Source organism: Salvelinus namaycush, chromosome 31 (assembly GCF_016432855.1).
Source record: "Salvelinus namaycush isolate Seneca chromosome 31, SaNama_1.0, whole genome shotgun sequence".
NCBI classification, from domain to species: Eukaryota; Metazoa; Chordata; class Actinopteri; order Salmoniformes; family Salmonidae; genus Salvelinus; species Salvelinus namaycush.
In genome coordinates, this window is record NC_052337.1 from 5,984,716 (window position 1) to 6,005,122 (window position 20,407).

At 43.2% G+C, this 20,407-nt stretch overlaps 1 protein-coding gene across 1 annotated transcript in view; it reads left to right on the forward strand.

Moving 5' to 3' along the window:
* slc38a9 (solute carrier family 38 member 9) overlaps positions 1 to 14,302 on the forward strand; it is a 39,136-nt gene extending 24,834 nt beyond the window's left edge. Inside the window, exons 12-15 of the mRNA XM_038970005.1 lie at positions 6,070 to 6,183; positions 7,521 to 7,669; positions 11,767 to 11,856; positions 12,165 to 14,302. Of these exons, the coding sequence (XP_038825933.1) occupies positions 6,070 to 6,183; positions 7,521 to 7,669; positions 11,767 to 11,856; positions 12,165 to 12,330 (519 nt within the window). The 3' untranslated portion in view covers positions 12,331 to 14,302. The remainder of the gene's footprint in view (positions 1 to 6,069; positions 6,184 to 7,520; positions 7,670 to 11,766; positions 11,857 to 12,164) is intronic.
* The last annotated feature ends 6,105 nt before the right edge of the window (positions 14,303 to 20,407 follow it).

Genomic DNA, 20,407 nt, shown 5'->3' on the forward strand with positions numbered 1-20,407 from the left:
CCATTTTTTTCCTCCAATTACTGAGCTCATCTAGCTTAGCTGAGTCAAATGACACGTCCTTTGTTTCAAGTACATCATCATTTTGAATGTCATTCTGTTTTTCTTGATTTTCCATTGATTCAATTCTGATATTATCTACAAGTGACAGGTCAGCTGACCCTGTTGTACCAGAAAGTGTAGCTGGTTCAGAGTACTGCAAGTTGTACCAGTTCTTGTTTTACTTTTCCTGCTCGTCCAATGACGGTTGCTGTATGTGGAATACCACTTTCTCTGTCCATGTATTTAACAGTTTGTCCAGTTTTCAGATTGGAACAACCATGTTCTCTTAACACATATGGCTGTTGTTGAATGTTTTCCTCATTTGAACGCTCAATAGTATTACCTGTGGCATGGTTAAAGGTCTCTGCTCCATTTCCTGTGTCAGTTTCAGTGTCCATATCATTGGATATGACATCTGGTAGGTTTGTGTCTGTTACTGTGTCCTTTTTGTCATTTTCATGAGGAGACTGATTCTCAGCTACAGCCCCTCTATCTTGTTGATCATTTACTTTCCGCAATCTTGAGTGATGCACCCTGACAATCATGCCTTCGTGCCTCACAAATATCACCACACCATCTTGACCAATGACTACTCCCGGTCCTTTCCGCTCTTGACAGTCAACTCGTTTTGTAGTACACTTTGTTTCCAGTTTCGTACTTCTCATCATCATTATTCCCTGAACTGCTGAGTAACTTCTGAAGTCTGTCAACTGTATCATGTCCAAACTGTTTGTAAAGCTTTTGCAATACTTTGTGTTTTTCTTTAGTGCTCATGTTCTCTGTGACTGTCAGAATCTCCATGTGCTCTGTGTCTGTCAGAATCTCATTTTTGCATGGACTCTGTGAGATGTCTTTGTCTAAAATGTTTACACAATAGTGGCCTGAGGTAGTAAGTTCAAGAGTCACTGGTTGTTTAAACATCACTGCCTTGTCATTTTTTATGTCTAGTACAGCCTCTGCCTTCTTGAGGGAAGCTTTGCTTAATAGTAAGGGGATATCTGTAGGGACCACCTCTGTTTCAATGTGACACTTAGTCTGACCAATTTTTGCTGGTATCTTAACTCTCTTGGTAGAATGGACAATTCTCCCATCTCCAAATTTGAAAGCTCTTTTGCTTGGTGTGTCAATCATATTTTGTACTTCTTTCATATTTAGTTCACTGAAATAGCTATCAAGCCATTTTGCCCCACACACTGTCCGTGTACATGCAGTATCAATCACAGCAGATCCTAAGGATTCAACTATAAAAATCTCAGTATCAGATTCATTTGAAAACAGTGTAATGTTACACTGCTCTATCTCTGTGTTTACATTTTCCTCTGTTAGTTTAACTTGTTCATTTTTATGAGGACAGTCTTTAACCCAATGGTAAGTGCTTTGACAAATTGCACATTTCGATCTCCTTCCATATTTGTCCAGTGGATTTGTGCCGGGAAATGGCGCCCTCTTCTGGTTGTCTTGAGAATGTGACTTGTTGGCGCCTTTTCTGTGCTGCTCAGTGTAATATGCTGCGTCACTCACTTGCATTCCATCTGTTATTGGCGCGACAGACGTCTTCTCACCAAATATTATTTTTAGTGCCGACTTCATAGATGCAAAAGTCAGCACAGTACAAGCAGTCAAAGCCAACTGTTTCTCCCTACCATCTAGACAAGCAGTGTCTAGCAACTTGAAAGCTAACACTGCATCCGGGAGAACCATGTCGTACTTGCGCATCCTATTGTACCTCTGTTCGAAATCAATGATGTAGTCCGTCATTGCAACCGAAATATATCTCGTAACACTGTCAAAGTTTGAATATGCCTCGTAGGCACGGTCTTTCTCTTCTTTAAGAAATACAGAATCCAGTGCTGTGATCAAAGTTCCCATACCGTCATCCTTGTTCAAATCCTCAACGGATATTTCCAGTGCTGTATCTCTCGCTCTTCCCTCGAGCGATAATACCACCGCAAGTGCTTGCTTTTTCGCGTCCAGATTAGTAACGCGTATCCAGATTCCCAGTTCATTTTTCCAACTTTCGTACGACCTCTTCTCGTCGAAGCGAGGTGGCACATTGTAGTTAGAAACCATCCTCTGCTACCAATGTTAACTCAAAATGACACAACGACAAGGTTCCAGTTTAACAAAGTTTACTATACTATATGAACACACTACAAGTAGCCATTACACTCAAGGCCAGGTCCATCAACCTCCAGACTTCCTGCGCATGCGCACTCTTGACCGAGTGATAGCCCCGTAATAACAGAAGTATAGGGATACTTAAAACATGAACTTAACAGCGGTTATGTCTCCTTTACACCAGGAGAACAACGTGAGTTAGGTGGCCACGCTAGCGGTTATGTCTCCTTTACACCAGGAGAATAACGTGAGTTAGGTGGCCAGTCAATGGACTGGCGCCCACATACCTTACTGACCTCCTGAACCCCAACACTACCACCTGTTCACTGTGCTCCTCTGACCTCCTGAACCCCAACACTACCACCTGTTCACTGTGCTCCTCTGACCTCCTGAACCCCAACACTACCACCTGTTCACTGTGCTCCTCTGGCCTCCTGAACCCCAACACTACCACCTGTTCACTGTGCTCCTCTGGCCTCCTGAACCCCAACACTACCACGTGTTCACTGTGCTCCTCTGACCTCCTGAACCCCAACACTACCACGTGTTCACTGTGCTCCTCTGGCCTCCTGAACCCCAACACTACCACCTGTACACTGTGCTCCTCTGACCTCCTGAACCCCAACACTACCACCTGTACACTGTGCTCCTCTGGCCTCCTGAACCCCAACACTACCACCTGTACACTGTGCTCCTCTGGCCTCCTGAACCCCAACACTACCACCTGTACACTGTGCTCCTCTGACCTCCTGAACCCCAACACTACCACCTGTTCACTGTGCTCCTCTGACCTCCTGAACCCCAACACTACCACCTGTACACTGTGCTCCTCTGACACTGACCTCCTGAACCCCAACACTACCACCTGTTCACTGTGCTCCTCTGACCTCCTGAACCCCAACACTACCACCTGTACACTGTGCTCCTCTGACCTCCTGAACCCCAACACTACCACCTGTACACTGTGCTCCTCTGACCTCCTGAACCCCAACACTACCACCTGTACACTGTGCTCCTCTGACCTCCTGAACCCCAACACTACCACCTGTACACTGTGCTCCTCTGACCTCCTGAACCCCAACACTACCACCTGTACACTGTGCTCCTCTGGCCTCCTGAACACTACCACCTGTACACTGTGCTCCTCTGACACTGACCTCCTGAACCCCAACACTACAACCTGTTCACTGTGCTCCTCTGACCTCCTGAACCCCAACACTACCACCTGTACACTGTGCTCCTCTGACACTCACCTCCTGAACCCCAACACTACTACCTGTACACTGTGCTCCTCTGACACTCACCTCCTGAACCCCAACACTACCACCTGTACACTGTGCTCCTCTGACACTCACCTCCTGAACCCCAACACTACCACCTGTACACTGCTCCTCTGACACTCACCTCCTGAACCCCAACACTACCACCTGTACACTGCTCCTCTGACACTCACCTCCTGAACCCCAACACTACCACCTGTACACTGTGCTCCTCTGACACTCACCTCCTGAACCCCAACACTACCACCTGTACACTGTGCTCCTCTGACCTCCTGAACCCCAACACTACCACCGGTACACTGTGCTCCTCTGACCTCCTGAACCCCAACACTACCACCTGTACACTGTGCTCCTCTGACCTCCTGAACCCCAACACTACCACCGGTACACTGTGCTCCTCTGACCTCCTGAACCCCAACACTACCACCTGTACACTGTGCTCCTCTGACCTCCTGAACCCCAACACTACCACCTGTACACTGTGCTCCTCTGACCTCCTGAACCCCAACACTACCACCTGTACACTGTGCTCCTCTGACCTCCTGAACCCCAACACTACCACCTGTACACTGTGCTCCTCTGACCTCCTGAACCCCAACACTACCACCTGTACACTGTGCTCCTCTGACCTCCTGAACCCCAACACTACCACCTGTACACTGTGCTCCTCTGACCTCCTGAACCCCAACACTACCACCTGTACACTGTGCTCCTCTGACCTCCTGAACCCCAACACTACCACCTGTACACTGTGCTCCTCTGACCTCCTGAACCCCAACACTACCACCTGTACACTGTGCTCCTCTGACCTCCTGAACCCCAACACTACCACCTGTACACTGTGCTCCTCTGACACTCACCTCCTGAACCCCAACACTACCACCTGTACACTGTGCTCCTCTGACCTCCTGAACCCCAACACTACCACCTGTACACTGTGCTCCTCTGACACTGGCCTCCTCACCCTCCCTCGCACCAGGCTCCACTCCATGGGAGACCAGGCTTTCAGCAGTGCAGCTCCCCAGCTCTGGACCTCCCTCCCTCTCCATGTCAGAACCTCATGATCCATACACATATTCTAGTCCACACTAAAGACACACCTCGTCACACAGGCTTACCCAGATTCTCTGTTGTCTTAGATTTTATCCTCCATCTAGTTCACTTCCCTGGATAGTCTGTCATTATGTTTGGTGTTCTTTTATATACTTATTTTTAATGTGATTTTATAGCTTTTTATCCTGCTGATTTTCTTGTATGTAAAGTGACTTTTAGTGTCGTGAAAAGTTCTTAAAATAACTTGTTGTTTTACCTCTATAACACCAGGCACTATCTCTAGCCATCAAACTACCGGAGACCATTTGAAAAATATATTTTATGGTTGCTCACAATGTAAAGAGTGGGGATTCTTATTTTTTTATATATATATATACACACACACACACACACACACACAGTCTACAAATGCAATTTATTATTTCCAATGGGTGAACAAGACATGACTGTTAGCGACTATGAGCTCACAGTCCAAAGTTTAGCCAAATTAGCAGTGATGTGACCGCGCAGTAACCAATTGGAGGACGGATGGTCTCGCTAGATAGGCTAACAGCCAATGTGACGTTGTGCATGCTGTTTGGAAGATGTACCCACACAGAGAGAGCTTTGCGATGCCTTACTGCTCTGTAGCGTTTGGTCTAACTGGGCTGTTAACCACTTCTTTTCTCCAACTACATTCAGTTTGAGACTGCTGGTGTTATGTATGACTAACCATTAACATTTGACCACACACATTTTTATCATTAAATTATTGTTATTTTTTTGCTGAACAGGCTTTTTTTTTTTTTTTTTTACATTAGTCACACCGTGTCAGGGCTTTTTGTTCTGAAAACCACTGTTGAGACAGAAAAGAAGTGGCTTGTCAGCGTTACGGAGTAGACTAATCGTACGTCCCAAATGGCACCCTATTCCCTACTGCACTTTTGACCAGAGTCCGGTGCACTTCCCATTGTTCCATTGTTAAGTCTGTGGCTGCAGTCTCTGTTTCCTGTTCCTTTTAACTTCTCTTTTTTTTTTCACCCTTACCCACAACCCCCAGTATATTCAGTCACTAGTCTCACTACCGTTACGGTTGGAAGCAAACTTTAGACGCCTCACGTGCTTGTCCTGACGATTTTGAGCAATTCCTTTACCTGATAAAATAGACTACAATTGTCTCTTTTGCCAAGCTTTGAACTCTGGTGAGAGCATGACTAAATATTAGCATAACCTGGTCACCAACAGTGCTGTGAAGAATAGTCTATTTGACTGTGGTTCTGCTGCCCTTGAGCAAGGCACTTAACCCCTAACCTGCTTTCCTCCTGCGGCTGACCCTGTGCTGCACCCAGCCTGTTGTGTGCGGGGGTTGAACACTGTCAGCAACAACAACAAAAAAGTTTCCTTTGTATAATGAAGTAATAAAGATATCATTCAAATGTATTTATAGAGCCCTTCTTACATCTGCTGATGTCACAAAGTGCTGTACAGAAACCCAGCCTAAAACCCCCAAACAGCAAGCAACGCAGGTGTAGAAACATATGTTCCATCTGTGTCTATTGTGTTCTATCAGGAAATAAACAGTGTTGTGTTGTGATTTCAGGTGCGGGACTTGTCTGTGGCCTACCTACTGGTGGGACTGACGTACCTATACGTGGGAGTGTTGATCTTTGCTGCGTTCCCCTCCCCTCCTCTGTCAAAAGACTGCATTGAACCAGTAAGGCTTTCACTACACTTTTGAAGAGCGAGGGTTTTATGTACATTGTAAATAACAGGATCTGGACAACACAAGTAAAAGCTCCAAGACATGGAGGAGAGCAGAGTGGATATTCCCCTCTTCTTTGACTAAACCTCTAGCAGTTATGTGTTAACTCTCATGTCTACGCTATATATATACAAAAGTATGTGGACACCCATTCAATTTAGTGGATTCGGCTATTTCAGCCACACCCGTTGCTGACCGGTATATAAAATCGAGCACACAGCCATGCCATCTCCATAGACAAACATTGACAGTAGAATGGCTCGTACTAAAGAGCTCAGTGACTTTCAACGTGGCACTGTCAATTTCTGCGCTGCTGGAGTTGCCCTGGTCAAATATAAGTGCTGTTATTGTGAAGTGGAAATGTCTAGGAACAACAATGGCTCAGCCGCGAAGTGTCGCAATGCCAAGCGTCAGCTGGACTGGTGTAAAGCTTGCTTCCATTGGACTCTGGAGCAGTGGAAATGCGTTCTCTGGAGTGATGTATCATGCCTCATCTGGCAGTCTGATGGACAAATCTGGGTTTGGCGAATGCCAGGAGAATGCTACCTGCCCAAATACAGTGCCAACTGTAAAGTATAATGATCTGGGGCTGTTTTTTATGGTTCGGGCTACGTCCCCTTAGTTCCAGTGAAGGGATATCTTAACGCTACAGCATACAACATTCTATATGATTCTGTGCTTCTAACTTTGTGGCAACAATTTGGGGCCCTTCACTGTTTCAGCATGACCATGCCCCCGTGCACAAAGCGAGGTCCATAGAGAAATGGTTTGTCGAGATCTGTGTGGAAGAACTTGACTGGCCTGCACAGAGCCTTGATCTCAACCCCATCAAACACCTTTGGGATGAATTTGAACGCCGACTGTGAACCAAGCCTAATCGCCTAACATAAGTGCCTGACCTTACTAATGCTCTTGTGGCTGAATGGAAGCAAGTCCCCCACAGCAATGTAGTGGAAAGCCTTCCCAGAAGAGTGGAGGCTGTTACAGCATCAAAGGGGGGACCAACTCCATATTAATGCCCCTGATTTTGGAATGAGATGTTTGACGAGCAGGTGTCCACACACACTATATGACTACAAGTATCTGAGTTGGCTCCAGGATGGTTTCCCGTAGGTACAGATCTAGGATCAGCTTCCCCTCCACCAATCCTAACCTTAACCATCTAGTGGGGAAAATGCAAAGCTGGCCCAAGATCAGCGTCTAGGGGCAACTTCACCCTACTCTAAGTTTGGGGTTATGAAATGACAGTTGCCACCCTTCTGACATTCTGTCTTGTCTGTTTACTACAGAACTTCCTGGATAACTTCCCCAGCAGTGACGTGCTGGTGTTTGTGGCACGGACCTGTCTGCTTTTCCAGATGACCACTGTCTACCCCCTGCTGGGCTACCTGGTGCGTGTCCAGATGATGAGCCAGGTCTTCGGCAAACACTACCCCAGGTAACAACCGCCCCCACCGGCCCTAGCCTTGTCCCATAGTGGATGAGAAACCCTAGATGACTCAACCCTGAAACCGGAGTTGAGAAACCCTAGAGAATTCAAAAAACTGTACACCATTCTCAAGGGACACGTATTGTTTTAACACTAGAACTGCTGGGCTTCTCAGCCTCCAAGCACCTGTAAAAGATCCGGCTGTTGGGTGCAGTGTCCTTTAGCCTACGAATCAGATGAATCTACTCTTTTGTTATTAGAGGTGTGACAACCTGGCTACACTCGTGATCGTATCCGTAAACTGACAGTTGATGCTCGTGATCGTATCCGTAAACTGACAGTTGATGCTCGTGATCGTATCCGTAAACTGACAGTTGATGCTCGTGATCGTATCCGTAAACTGACAGTTGATGCTCGTGATCGTATCCGTAAACTGACAGTTGATGCTCGTGATCGTATCCGTAAACTGACAGTTGATGCTCGTGATCGTATCTGTAAACTGACAGTTGATGCTCGTGAACGGAAAAAAACTGAATGGTTTTATTATGCCGATGTAGATGTTGGCAAAATACCAATGTCCCTGCAGGTTTATAGAACAAAACAGCTGCAGATTAGTAGCAGTGCGTGGAGAGGTGTGTGTGTGTGTGTGTGTGTGTGTCTGTTTACTGTCCTCAGCAGGCAGACATGTTTGTGGTCACTCAGTCAGAATGCTCATCAGCGTTTCTTCTTCTTTCCCTACTCTCACTTTGCTTGCTAGATATTATTCACATTGATTGCTTGCTAGCAAACATCCTCGCCTATGGATGTATCATAGTAGCAGGATAACAGGAGGCAGCAGCAATCTAAATGATCAGACCCAAACATGCCATGACAAGTGATCGTGGGAAATATGAAGTGACAGACTGCTTCACGTTATCCAATCAGAGCATCAGGATCAACAGACAGGCAAACTAGTCAGTTGAGTTATTTAGAACACGGGGAACCTCCCCTGTGGTGCGTGGGGAGGAGGAGGACAACACGCTGTTGGAGGTAGTAGCTGCTTTCATGGTGTTCAATATTCTTCATCATTATTACACTGTTCTAAATTCAATCACCTTTACCCTCATCTTCATCATTCAGTTCATTCAAATGTAATTGTTAAGTCATGTGCACAATTACCCGTTTCTATCAGCCATTCATCTATTGACAGCATTCATTCAGTGAGGAGAGAGAGCGAGACATTCGTGTCTGGGTACCAACACCCAGCTGCCCGTTTTGTCTTGGCACCTTAATAGAGATGTAATGATTCATCAATATGCCTGATTTTAAATATATGACTGCATTGGTCAAAAAATCGATTCAAATGTTATGGATCGCCGATTCATTAAAATGTTTTTTTTTTTTTCTGATATTACCTTACGAAAATACCTTTTTATCTTCTGTGAGGTCTTCTCCTTCAGTGATGAACTAAGCATGTAACTGTGTTGACAGTCATTTTGTGTGCTGAACAACCCCAGGTAATATCAGTAGCCTAGTCAAACTGCTGCACTGTGCCCAGCTTCGTGCTGACCAGACTTGAGGTAATATCAGTGGCGGCCTGTTCTGATCTTGAACTTCTGCACAGCACCTTCAGCTTTCAAATGCTAAAATGGCTTGTGGGATATTAGGCTTTATTAGTTGAGTGACAACCTATGTAATTTGCTATAGGTTGTCCTCTATGTGCTGTTGAAAATTGTGTTTTACCATAATAAAATTAAGTTACCGGAGACCACTCATCTGGCTATTCCTGCTGAATGGGCTTACAGTAGATTTCATTTAGATTCTTCAGGTTCACCATCGGCAATCGTTTAGGTAGTTTTGCTTTAAACAATCATTCTTTTATGGTAATTTTTAGATATACAGGGTCAAGTTTTTAAAATAATTTCATAACGAAGACCACAGTCATTTTGCGAGGCGGACTGACTGCATGACCAAAGCAGGAGGAGAAAACAGAAGCTCACTGAACTTCCAAATGGTGAAAACCATTCGATTTTGAGAACACCTTCCTAATATTGAGTTGCACCCCCCCCACCCCCCCGCCCTCAGAACAGCCTCAATTCATCGGGGCATGGACTCTACAAGGTGTTGAAAGCGTTCGACAGGGATGCTGGCCCATGTTGACTCCAATGCTTCCCACAATGACACAAATATTAATTTCCACAAAGTTTGCTGCTTCAGTGTTTTTAGATATTTTTGTCAGATTTTACTATGGAATACTGAAGTATAATTACAAGCATTTCATAAGTGTCAAAGGCTTTTATTGACAATTACATGAAGTTGATGCAAAGAGTCAATATTTGCAGTGTTGACCCTTCTTTTTCAAGACCTCTGTAATCCTCCCTGGCATGCTGTCAAGTAACTTCTGGGCCCCATCCTGACGGATGGCAGCCCATTCTTGCATAATCAATGCTTGGAGTTTGTCAGAATTTGTGGGTTTTTGTTAGTCCACCCGCCTCTTGAGGATTGACCACAAGTTCTCAATGGGATGAAGGTCTGGGGAGTTTCCTGGCCATGGACCCAAAATATAGATGTTTTGTTCCCCGAGCCACTTAGTTATCACTTTTGCCTTATGGCAAGGTGCTCCATCATGCTGGAAAAGGCATTGTTCATCACCAAGCTGTTCCTGGATGGTTGGGAGAAGTTGATCTCAGAGGATGTGTACCGTTCTTTATTCATGGCTGTGTTTTAGGCAAAATTGTGAGTGAGCACACTCCCTTGGCTGAGAAGCAAACCCACACACATGAATGGTCTCCAGGATGCTTTACTGTTGGCATGACACAGGACTGATGGTAGCACTCACCTTGTCTTCTCCGGACACGCTTTTTTCCAGATGCCCCAAACAATCGGAAAGGGGATTCATCAGATTAAATGACTTTACCCCAGTCCTCAGCAGTCCAATCCCTGTACCTTTTGCAGAATATCAGTCTGTCCCTGATGTTTTTCCTGGAGAAAAGTGGCTTCTTTGCTGCCATTCTTGACACCAGGCCATCCTCCAAAAGTCTTCGCCTAACTGTGCGTGCACAGCAGGCACTCACACCTGCTTGCTGCCATTCCTGAGCAAGCTCTGTACTGGTGGTGCCCCAATCCCGCAGCTGAATCAACTTTAGGAGACGGTCCTGGCGCTTGCTGGACTTTCTTGGGCGCCCTGAAGCCTTCTTCACAACAATTGAACCGCTCTCCTTGAAGTTCTTGATGATCCGATAAATGGTTGATTTAGGTGCAATCTTACTGGCAGCAATATCATTGCCTGTGAAGCCCTTTTTGTGCAAAGCAATGATGATGGCACGTGTTTCCGTGCAGGTAACCATGGTTGACAGAGAAAGAACAATGATTCCAAGCACCACCCTCCTTTTGAAGCTTCCAGTCTGTTATTTGAACTCAATCAGCATGACAGAGTGATCTCCAGCCCTTTCCTCGTCAACACTCATACCTGTGTTAATGAGAGAATCACTGACATGATGTCAGCTGGTCCTTTTGTGGCAGGTCTGAAATGCAGTGGAAATGTTTTGGGGATTCAGTTAATTTGCATGGCAAAGAGGGACTTCCATAATTTCCATCATAAACTGAGGCAGCAGACTTAGAAAATGTATATTTGTGTCATTCTCAAAACCTTTGACCACGACTGTACATACATCATTTAGTTCCAGTTCAGAGAGGCCCACCTCCGTGAGCTCATCAGCAGCAGATTTGAATTTAGAATGGTAAATGAATGTGTTTAAAGATGCACATTCCTACCCCTTAAGATAGGAAAAGGTGAGGGGGAAAAAACTGTAAATAGGCTCTAAATACTTTGCTCAGCTGTCAGAATTTTTATAACACAATGTAAAATACAAGGATATATAGGAAAAGTCAGGGAAGGAGGACATTGCTTTCAAAATCGCAGATTTATTTTAATTACAACATCTAACAGCACGGGGCATTGGCCTATGGCAGTTCTAGTGTGAAAAGGTGATGTTTCTCAGTGGCAGTCTTTACCTCAGCTAATGTACCCCTCATTGGAAGGGGAGCCAATCTTGTGTGTTGAAGCTTTGATGGTTAAAACAAGCTTTCTACAAAATGTTACATTTCTTCATCTCTTTATCCCCTAGTTTCTTCCACGTTTTCACTCTGAACATTTTCATCGTTGGCACTGGTGTCTGCATGGCGAAGTATTACCCCAACATTGGCTCCATTATAAGGTAAGATGGCTGCTAAGATAGGTAAATGATAAATTATGAAGATGTTTGTTGATAAAGAGAACCAAAAACAAGGTATTCCTTGCAAATGGAAAATAAAAATGTAGGGCAAAATCCTTGAGATATTGGTATTGAAATTATCCTTCAAATTCCCCCATTGACATTAATGCACGATTGACACTAACATTTTATTTTCACACACGTTTAGCCCATAGTCTCGCAGTAACATAACACCCCCTCTTTGAATTTAATCTAATTCACCCTCTCTCGCTCAGTCCATATAGATCTGCTCTCTCTGTTTCTCCTCCCAGGTACTCTGGGGCGACGTGTGGCCTGGCCCTGGTCTTTGTCTTCCCCTCTCTGGTCCACATGATCTCCCAGAAGCGTAGAGGGGAGCTCAGCTGGCCCTCGGCCATCTTCCACAGCTTCCTCATTGTCCTGGGCGTGGCCAATGTGGCAGGACAGTTCTTCATGTAGTTATGCCACTACTTGGTTGGTCTGTCCCTCAATGAAGCTGGGTCGTGTTCATTAGTCACCAAACGGAAGAAAATGGACAAACGGGGAGGTGGGACGACTTGGACTTGTCCATTGTGAAATGCTAATTTTAGTTTTCCGATGCAAAATGTTTCAACTTTCTGTTGAGTGACCTGATGATTACGACCCGGCACAAGCCTTTTGTATACATTGTGTACGGTTCAGAGAGATGCAGGAGACGGCATACAGTGTCCAACTCTCATGGTCTGGTTTGCACAAGGAGCAGTCTCTGGGGAATTCAAGCTAATGTCTTTGTCTTTCTACTTTAACTGCACGTCCTCTTCTTTTAGTGGGAGTTTCATGTCAATTTAGATTGCTTTGGATGTTTACGTTAGTTTTGCTCCCTCCACAAACATGTTAACGCTAATCATTCAGACTTTTTTTTAAGGGCATTGACTTTCACCTCAACTATCCTCCTTCAACATGATGGTGCAGAAATGTTTTAGGTTATTTCATGTTGATTTAATTATTTTTTGGTAGTTCAGTAGGACTGAGCTAGCCTTGCACAGCCTTGTTCACATGTACTGTTCTGATAACTACTCTTTTGTTATTTCCTCTTTCAGGTTGATTTATTTTGGGGTTTCCATTGTAGTTTGAACAATTTAAGCACTGTTCTCATCAGCGTAAAATACACTCATATTTAATTTGTTTAAATGCAATTAATATGTAGAACATAGAGTAGAAGCAACCCAATTTGATTATAAATAATGTGTGCGTAGCTTGCTTCAAAGTAGAACAGTGCAACGGCAAGAAGTCTGTGGGAGAGTTATCAATAGATAATCATGTGATCAGACTTTCTGCAGCATAATTCCCCAGAGTGAAGCATTTGACTGACAAATGTTACTGAATTATTCCCTTAAACACTTTCCCCTCCCTCCTATTCTCACCCCTCTGTTTGAACACTATACATTCTATATAGTATATATTATTCTGGGGAAATGCACAAATCATGTCCTGTATTCATTGTATCTTTTTGAGGGGGAGGGGAAATCTGGATGGAATTATTTGACGTGTAAAAGCAGGGAAGCGATTTATTGTGGTGACTGTTTTAGGCCTTTTTGAATTTTCTTGGCCCATGTGGATATTTGGGTGGGATTAGGGAGTTAATTTGTTCCCTGGCTCTTAAAGGGAAATACCACTCAAACTATTTTCATATTTGTTTCATTAGTTCACTGTTGATACAGTCCAATAATGTTTTGCATGTCAGCAATCAAGTTTAAGATAGACAACTTTCAAAATAATTTGGTATTTTTAATCGCATCATACTTTGACACTTTCTGTATTTTTGAAAGTTCTATATCTTAAACTTGATTGCTGACGTAAAACATTTTGGAACCATATCAACAGTGAACTAATGAAACAAATATGAAAATAGTTTGAGTGGTATTTTTCCTTAAATGTATTACATTGTTATTGTAAGGTAAAGTTGCTCCGAGATCCTGATCTTGGGTCAGTTTTGTATTTTCCCCACTAGGATTTGGAAAGCTTATCCAAGGGTAAACCTCATAATGTTCATCTGCCATAGTCATTTTGGAGCACCAACTGTATACTTGAACAAATGGAAGCTAACTCTGTTATGAACTTTTTTTGTTGTTGGTTGTTGCTACATACGGTTCTTCACTCTAATTCTTCAGAGAAACTGCACCTTAATGTTATCGGATGGATAAAGGGATTGTGTAGGGGTGGTGTAATGGAGTGTACCTTCACTAAACGTTGCTTGTCATACAAAAGCTGGCCTCATTCGTTGGTAAGTAAGATGTTAGCAATTCCAGTTATGGTGTTTTTAATGGCAATTATATTCACAGGAGGTTCTAAATGAGTGTATGTGTGGTTGTCTGAAATTACAGAATGAAGAGAGGAATGATAAGTAATTCAAATACTATTAGGATATAGTAATAAACAATATTACAATGAAGTAACAAACTGCTATTGGAATAATTTATAACCAATGATGGTTATAAATGCACCATTGATTTACAAAGGAAACAGCAACTGAAAAGGTCCACAAGGGACTTATAGAAACAGACCAAATAGCCTTCAGCATGAGGAATGACAACAAAGCCAGTCTTAGCATACAAGCTAGCAATTATGTCTCCATATTAACATAAAAGTTATAGCTAAATAACTAGTGGAGAAATGTACATAAGCACATGGACAGAGTATTCACCGTAAAGCACATGAAAATAATACCTCACTGTAAAATACTTTGCGTGTCTGCAGTTATAACAAAGTAACTGTATACATGTGCTCTATAGAGCTCGCCAGCTTATAGTCCTAAAAGCGTTAATTAGTTACCTCTGGTTCGTTTGGCCATTCCTATCGGAATATAATAGGGATTTGGGATAAACGCAGAAAAATAAGGTCTGAGGTTAACATCGGTTTAGGAGATCTTATGTGTATTGTTCTATGAGAAGTCAGTTAACATGACCTTTATGAAGCCTTAGTGCTTTTTTAATTACATAAATGCTTCAAAATTCACAAAACGTTACATTAGCTGATTTAAGATTCTCGTAGAAAAAACATGTGACCTCCTCAGCCTGTGTTTTACTAGAGTTTATCCAAAAACCCTACAGAAATGAAATTCCCCATAGGCTTTGACCAACGAGCCATGGTGGCATTAGTGCCTACAAAAAGACGCCATTACTATTTCTCTCTATACATAGTGCATTTGGAAAGTACTTAAACCCCTTGACTTTTTACACATTGTTACATTACAGCCTTATTCTAAAATGATTAAAAACTGGCCTCAATCTGCACACAATACCCCAGAATGGCAAAGTGGAAATATGTTTTTAGAAATTTTAGCAACTGTATTAAAAATAAACACCTTATTACTAAGTATTCAGACCCTTTGCTATGAGATTCAAAATTGAGCTCAGGTGCATCCTGTTTCCATTGATCATCCTTGAGACGTTTCTACAATTTGACCTGCGGTAAATTCAATTGATTGGACGCGATTTGGAAAGGCACACACCTGTCTATATAAAGGTCCCACAGTTGACAGTGCATGTCAGAGCAAAAACCAAGCCATGAGGTCAAAGAAATTGGGAGAACCTTCCAGAAATACAACCATCTCTGCAGCACTCCACCACTCAGGCCTTTATGGTAGAGTGGCCAGATGGAAGCCACTCCTCAGTAAAAGGCACATGACAGCACGCTTGGAGTTTGTCAAAAGGCACCTAAAGGACTAAGACCATGAGAAACAAGATTCTCTTGTCTGATGAAACCAAGATTGAACTCTGGCCTGAATGCTAAGCGTCATGTCTGGAAGAAACACTACGGTGAAGCGTGGTGGCAGCATAATGCTGTGGGGTTGCTTTTCACCGGCAGGGACTGGAAGACTAGTCAGGATCGAGGGAAAGATGAACGTGCAAAGTACAGAGATCCTTGATGAAAACCTGCTCCAGGGCGCTCAGGACCTCAGACTGGGGCGAAGGTTCACCTTCCAAAAGGACAACGACTTTATTTTACTTTTGTGCAGCAACACTCCCCATCCACCCTGACAGAGCTTGAGAATCTGCAGAGAAGAATGGGAGAAACTCCCCAAATCCATGTGTGCCAAGCTTGTAGCATCATCCCCAAGAAGACTCATGGCTGTAATCGCTGCCTAAGGTGCTTCAACAAAGTACCGAGTAAAGGGTCTGAATACTTATGTAAAATGTGATTCAAAAAATATATATACATTTGCAGAAATGTCAAACCTGTTTTTGCTTTGTCATTTATGGGGTATTGTGTGTAGATTGGGGGGGGGGGGGAGCATTTAATAAATGTTAGAATAAGGCTAACGTAACAAAATGTGGAAAAAGTCAAGGTGTCTGAATACTTTCCAAATGCACTGTATAAGCAATTACTGGGCATGATGCCATCACCTGCAAATCAATTAGCTAACAAAATGGAAAAAGGGCGCTTTTGAATGGTAAGGCAAAAGCAACCGACTGTAGACGAAAGTAGGAGTGAAGGCGGGGGAGGTGCATTGGCGAAAGTTGGACACTAATGTGGTTTTCCAACAGCAAGGCTCAGATCAACGTGGCAGTGTTGCCATAGTTTATAAAACTTTTTCTTTATAATGTCTAAATAAAGATGGCTTCAACCCCCCCATATAACACACTTAAACTGACATCGTACAATCACATCAGTGAGAGAGCATCAAATAGCACATTTGTATATATCCACTGTTCGTTCCTGTTTCAGTCATGTCTTTGGTCACACTTGTGTGGGTCAAACAAAAACACCCTAATGATTGGTTGGTTGGCAATAGAGCTTCCCACAATGCAGGTGATGGCTGTAGGATGAAGTTGAAGAGCAGCTGCAGAAACTTGCTGTCGACTGCAGCAGCGATACTGGATATTATGGGCTTGTTCAACATTGCAGGTGACTGCCGACTGACTGATCTACAAAGAACCTTGCATCGTAAATAAACAAGTCATTATTTGTAGATCAGTCAGTCGGTCACAATTTACATAGGATACATTTGGGTTCTGATCTTCTCGAACGCAGCCAATGACAAGATACTTGTCTCCACCCTCAATGGGATTTGTTGTCCACAGAGCAGAACGGTGGGCTGTCAATCTCCTGCCTATTCCTCTTTGGATTGATGGATACATGTCGTTATTTGAATATTTGATGAGGGGTGTTGACGTCAACGGCCTGTATTCAATGGAGAGTAAGACACTATGCTAGCCTCATGAATATGCATAGATAACTCCGTTAGTGTTTTATCTCCAAGTTGCCAGGATGTCACGTGCATCACACTTATCAGTACACTCGTAACCTAAGCATTACGACACTTCTATTAGATCAAATGAACCTCATGTATCAAAATAGCAATTCATTTTTATCTTGACTAGATTCAACACTTACTGTGCCCCCCATAGAAAAACTATTTTAATAATGAATGATCTGCTTAACGTGGAAAGATTTTGGGCGGAGTAAACCCTCTGGCTTCACCTCTTCCTCTCAGACTGCAGTCAACTTATTGACCTTTGGATCACATGATTTTTATCAAGTTTAAGTAAGGCAAGACACTTTCAAATGTGACTTGACAAAAATTCTGCTCGAACACACCCAATAACTAGACTACCTAGGTGTGCTAAAGTAGAAAACATAACGCAATATACAACAAGGCAACTGTAAACATGTTGTCCATCACAAATGACAAACAGACGGATTAAGATCCATAGTCCCACCTCCAATTTCATTGTGTGGGACAATAACAATGTTTTAGCTAAATTAAGGACAGAGCCCTCCACACAACCTCTACAATCAGTCTTGTGAGAGAGAAAGAGCTTGGGGACAGTTTTGTAAGTAAGTTCTGTCTCCTATGACTGCTGGGTGAATCACTGAGAAAAAAAAGGCTACAGTAAACATGTCCCCCATGAATGATGCAGCACCTCCCTTGGGCCAATCAGTGTAATTTTATAAATGCCAGATCTCTATGACAAGAAGCATCATTCACCCAAGTTTTGTCGAAATGCGTGCCAGTGGTGTCCGAGGTATCGCATGGGTTACCTAGACACACATCCCTGAGCATGTGTGCCAGATTTCAGCACTCAGTCAAATAGATCAAGAGATATAAACATGTACCAGTTATAGTGCCACCATGTGGTCGATATGAATGTTCTTACATATGTTGAGTCTTGACAGTGTTTGCAATGTGTACCAAACTGTGTTCCAATACAAATATTCTTGACTGATTTTTATGCATATGTGCCAGACCACCCGCATGAATGTTTATTGGTCAATAGCAGCTATGTTGTTTTAGGTACTAGTCTGGAAAATATTGCGTTGAGACCTTTGTCCACAGACGCCACAACGTTTTGTGCAAATCGTTTTTTCAGTGCCAGAAGAGTAGCTTTTGACACGTTTCTCACAAAATTCTAAATTGCGGAAAATCCATCATGGCAGACCTTATAGGTGACCGAGGCAAATGTGTTCCTTGTGAGAGGGACCTATGTACCAAATTTCATGACTTTAAGTCAAAACAGACTGACTTTTTAATTGTATTTTCACTCGTTATAGCACCACCTTCTGGCCAATCAGTGTAATTTTGTAAACGACTGCGCTCTATGGCAAGACGCATCATTCACCCATGTTTGGTCAAAATCGTGCCAGTGGTGTTCGAGATATCGTGTGTGACTGAAGGACGGATGGAGATAGATACACAGTCTCCTCCCCAATTTCATCGTGGGAGAAAATGAAGGTAACATGCACTATGATTTGGTACTTACTGTTGCATTAACATGTACAATGTTTTATCGGTAAAGAAACAAAAAGGCAAGATGCGCCAGGGGGAATTGCGCTGATGCATTCAAGTTCGTCAGGTTCTGACCGGACAATATGCAAAAGTCCGCATGAGCAGAACAGGTGACTGACGTATCACCCACAAAGGCAGGGAATATTGTACAGGTGGATATACAGGTTATCAGAGCTGTGAAATGTTAGCTTCCTGGGTGCAAATTCTGCTGGCTGGGTTTTTGGAGCCCTCATTCCACTCAAGTATCAGATCAGTCCACCCCTCCTATGCACTATCATGACTCATCCAGCAGAGATGATTTTATATCGATTTTATGGGAATTTATTTGATTTAAACGGAGTGGCTGCGGTTCCGACTTTTCTTCTCAACAGGTAAAAGTCCCAAAGCTTCTGCGCATGTGAGGAATTCTTTATTTTACGCACAGTCTCTGGTCCAGTGTTGCTAATTTAGCGACTTTGTCGCTATATTTAGCGAGTATTCAGACCCCTCTAGCGACACATTTTCAAAAAAGCGACTAGCGACAAATCTAGCAACTTTTCTGGTGTTATTGGAGAATGATGTGAAAGCACGTATCGTTCTTATTCTTCTCAACGAGCAGCGGATGCTGCCGTGGGCCCCACCCCGTCCCAAAGCACTCACAGGCGGCCCAGTCCTCGCGCAGCAATCCCTCCCAGCTGCAGTCAGAGCAGGAGATGTTCACCCCTCCGAGTCCAGACTGCGAATGAATCGCGCATGCGGGAAGCCGCCGCTGGCTGATCCCACCCTGGCTTACATTTTTTTTAAACTATTAAACCTGAATTAGGGCCAGGCTAGTTACCATAATTTTCTCACATTGCCATTGAGTTTTTTCTATTGTTTTTTTTTTATCCACTTAGATTGTTAATGTAGATTGTATACATGTTTTATTTATTTTTATGTATGGTTAAAAATGTTCATGATTTACTGTGACTTGTTGTAAGCTCCTAAGTGGACCATAAGGTTAAAAACCAAACCAAATTAAGAAAACTAAAGTTTTTTTTTTTTTTTTTAACTAAGTAACTCCGCCAGTGTCTCTTTTGGGTCACTTTTGCCGGTCCCAAGCCCAGATAAAGGAGGAGGGTTGGAATTGTGACATAAAAAAAAAGAATCGACAGAAGAAAGTTCATTTGTAGTCCTACACATATTTAGGGTGTTTTTTACTCACTTTTGTCACTCCCACGACGTTATTCCTCTCCTACAGCGTCCATCACAATTACATGCACATGGCCAATTATGCAAATTAGGTGATGCCGTCATTTAGTGACTTCTAGGACAGCCAATAGCTACTTTCCTTACTGAAGTTGGCAACACTGCTCTGATCAACTCATAGGGGACAAGCTACTCTGGCGAATGCTCCTCCTTTAATAAAGTCAGATCAAAGTTGAATCAATGTCTGCAAGATCACAATGACAGTACTCTGCATAACCCATAACAGCATATAGCATAGGCTGAATGGGATCAAACCTCAAAAAAATGTGCTTTGAAACTAAACAAGTAGGCTATTCTACAGCTTGCTAACACTATCTGCTCTAAAATTCACTCACTTTACATTATTCAAAACAACACCGTAGGCTCCTTTGAAACTGTAGCCTATAACTCAATATGATATAAATGCATATCCCCATGAAACTGATTGAGATCAACTGATTGGTAGGCAGGTGCTGCATGGACGTTTCACTGGTAAAACTTGGAAGAATTATCATTCATGCTTGGCAGAGAAACCGCACAAGGCGAGTAGAGCAGAGAATG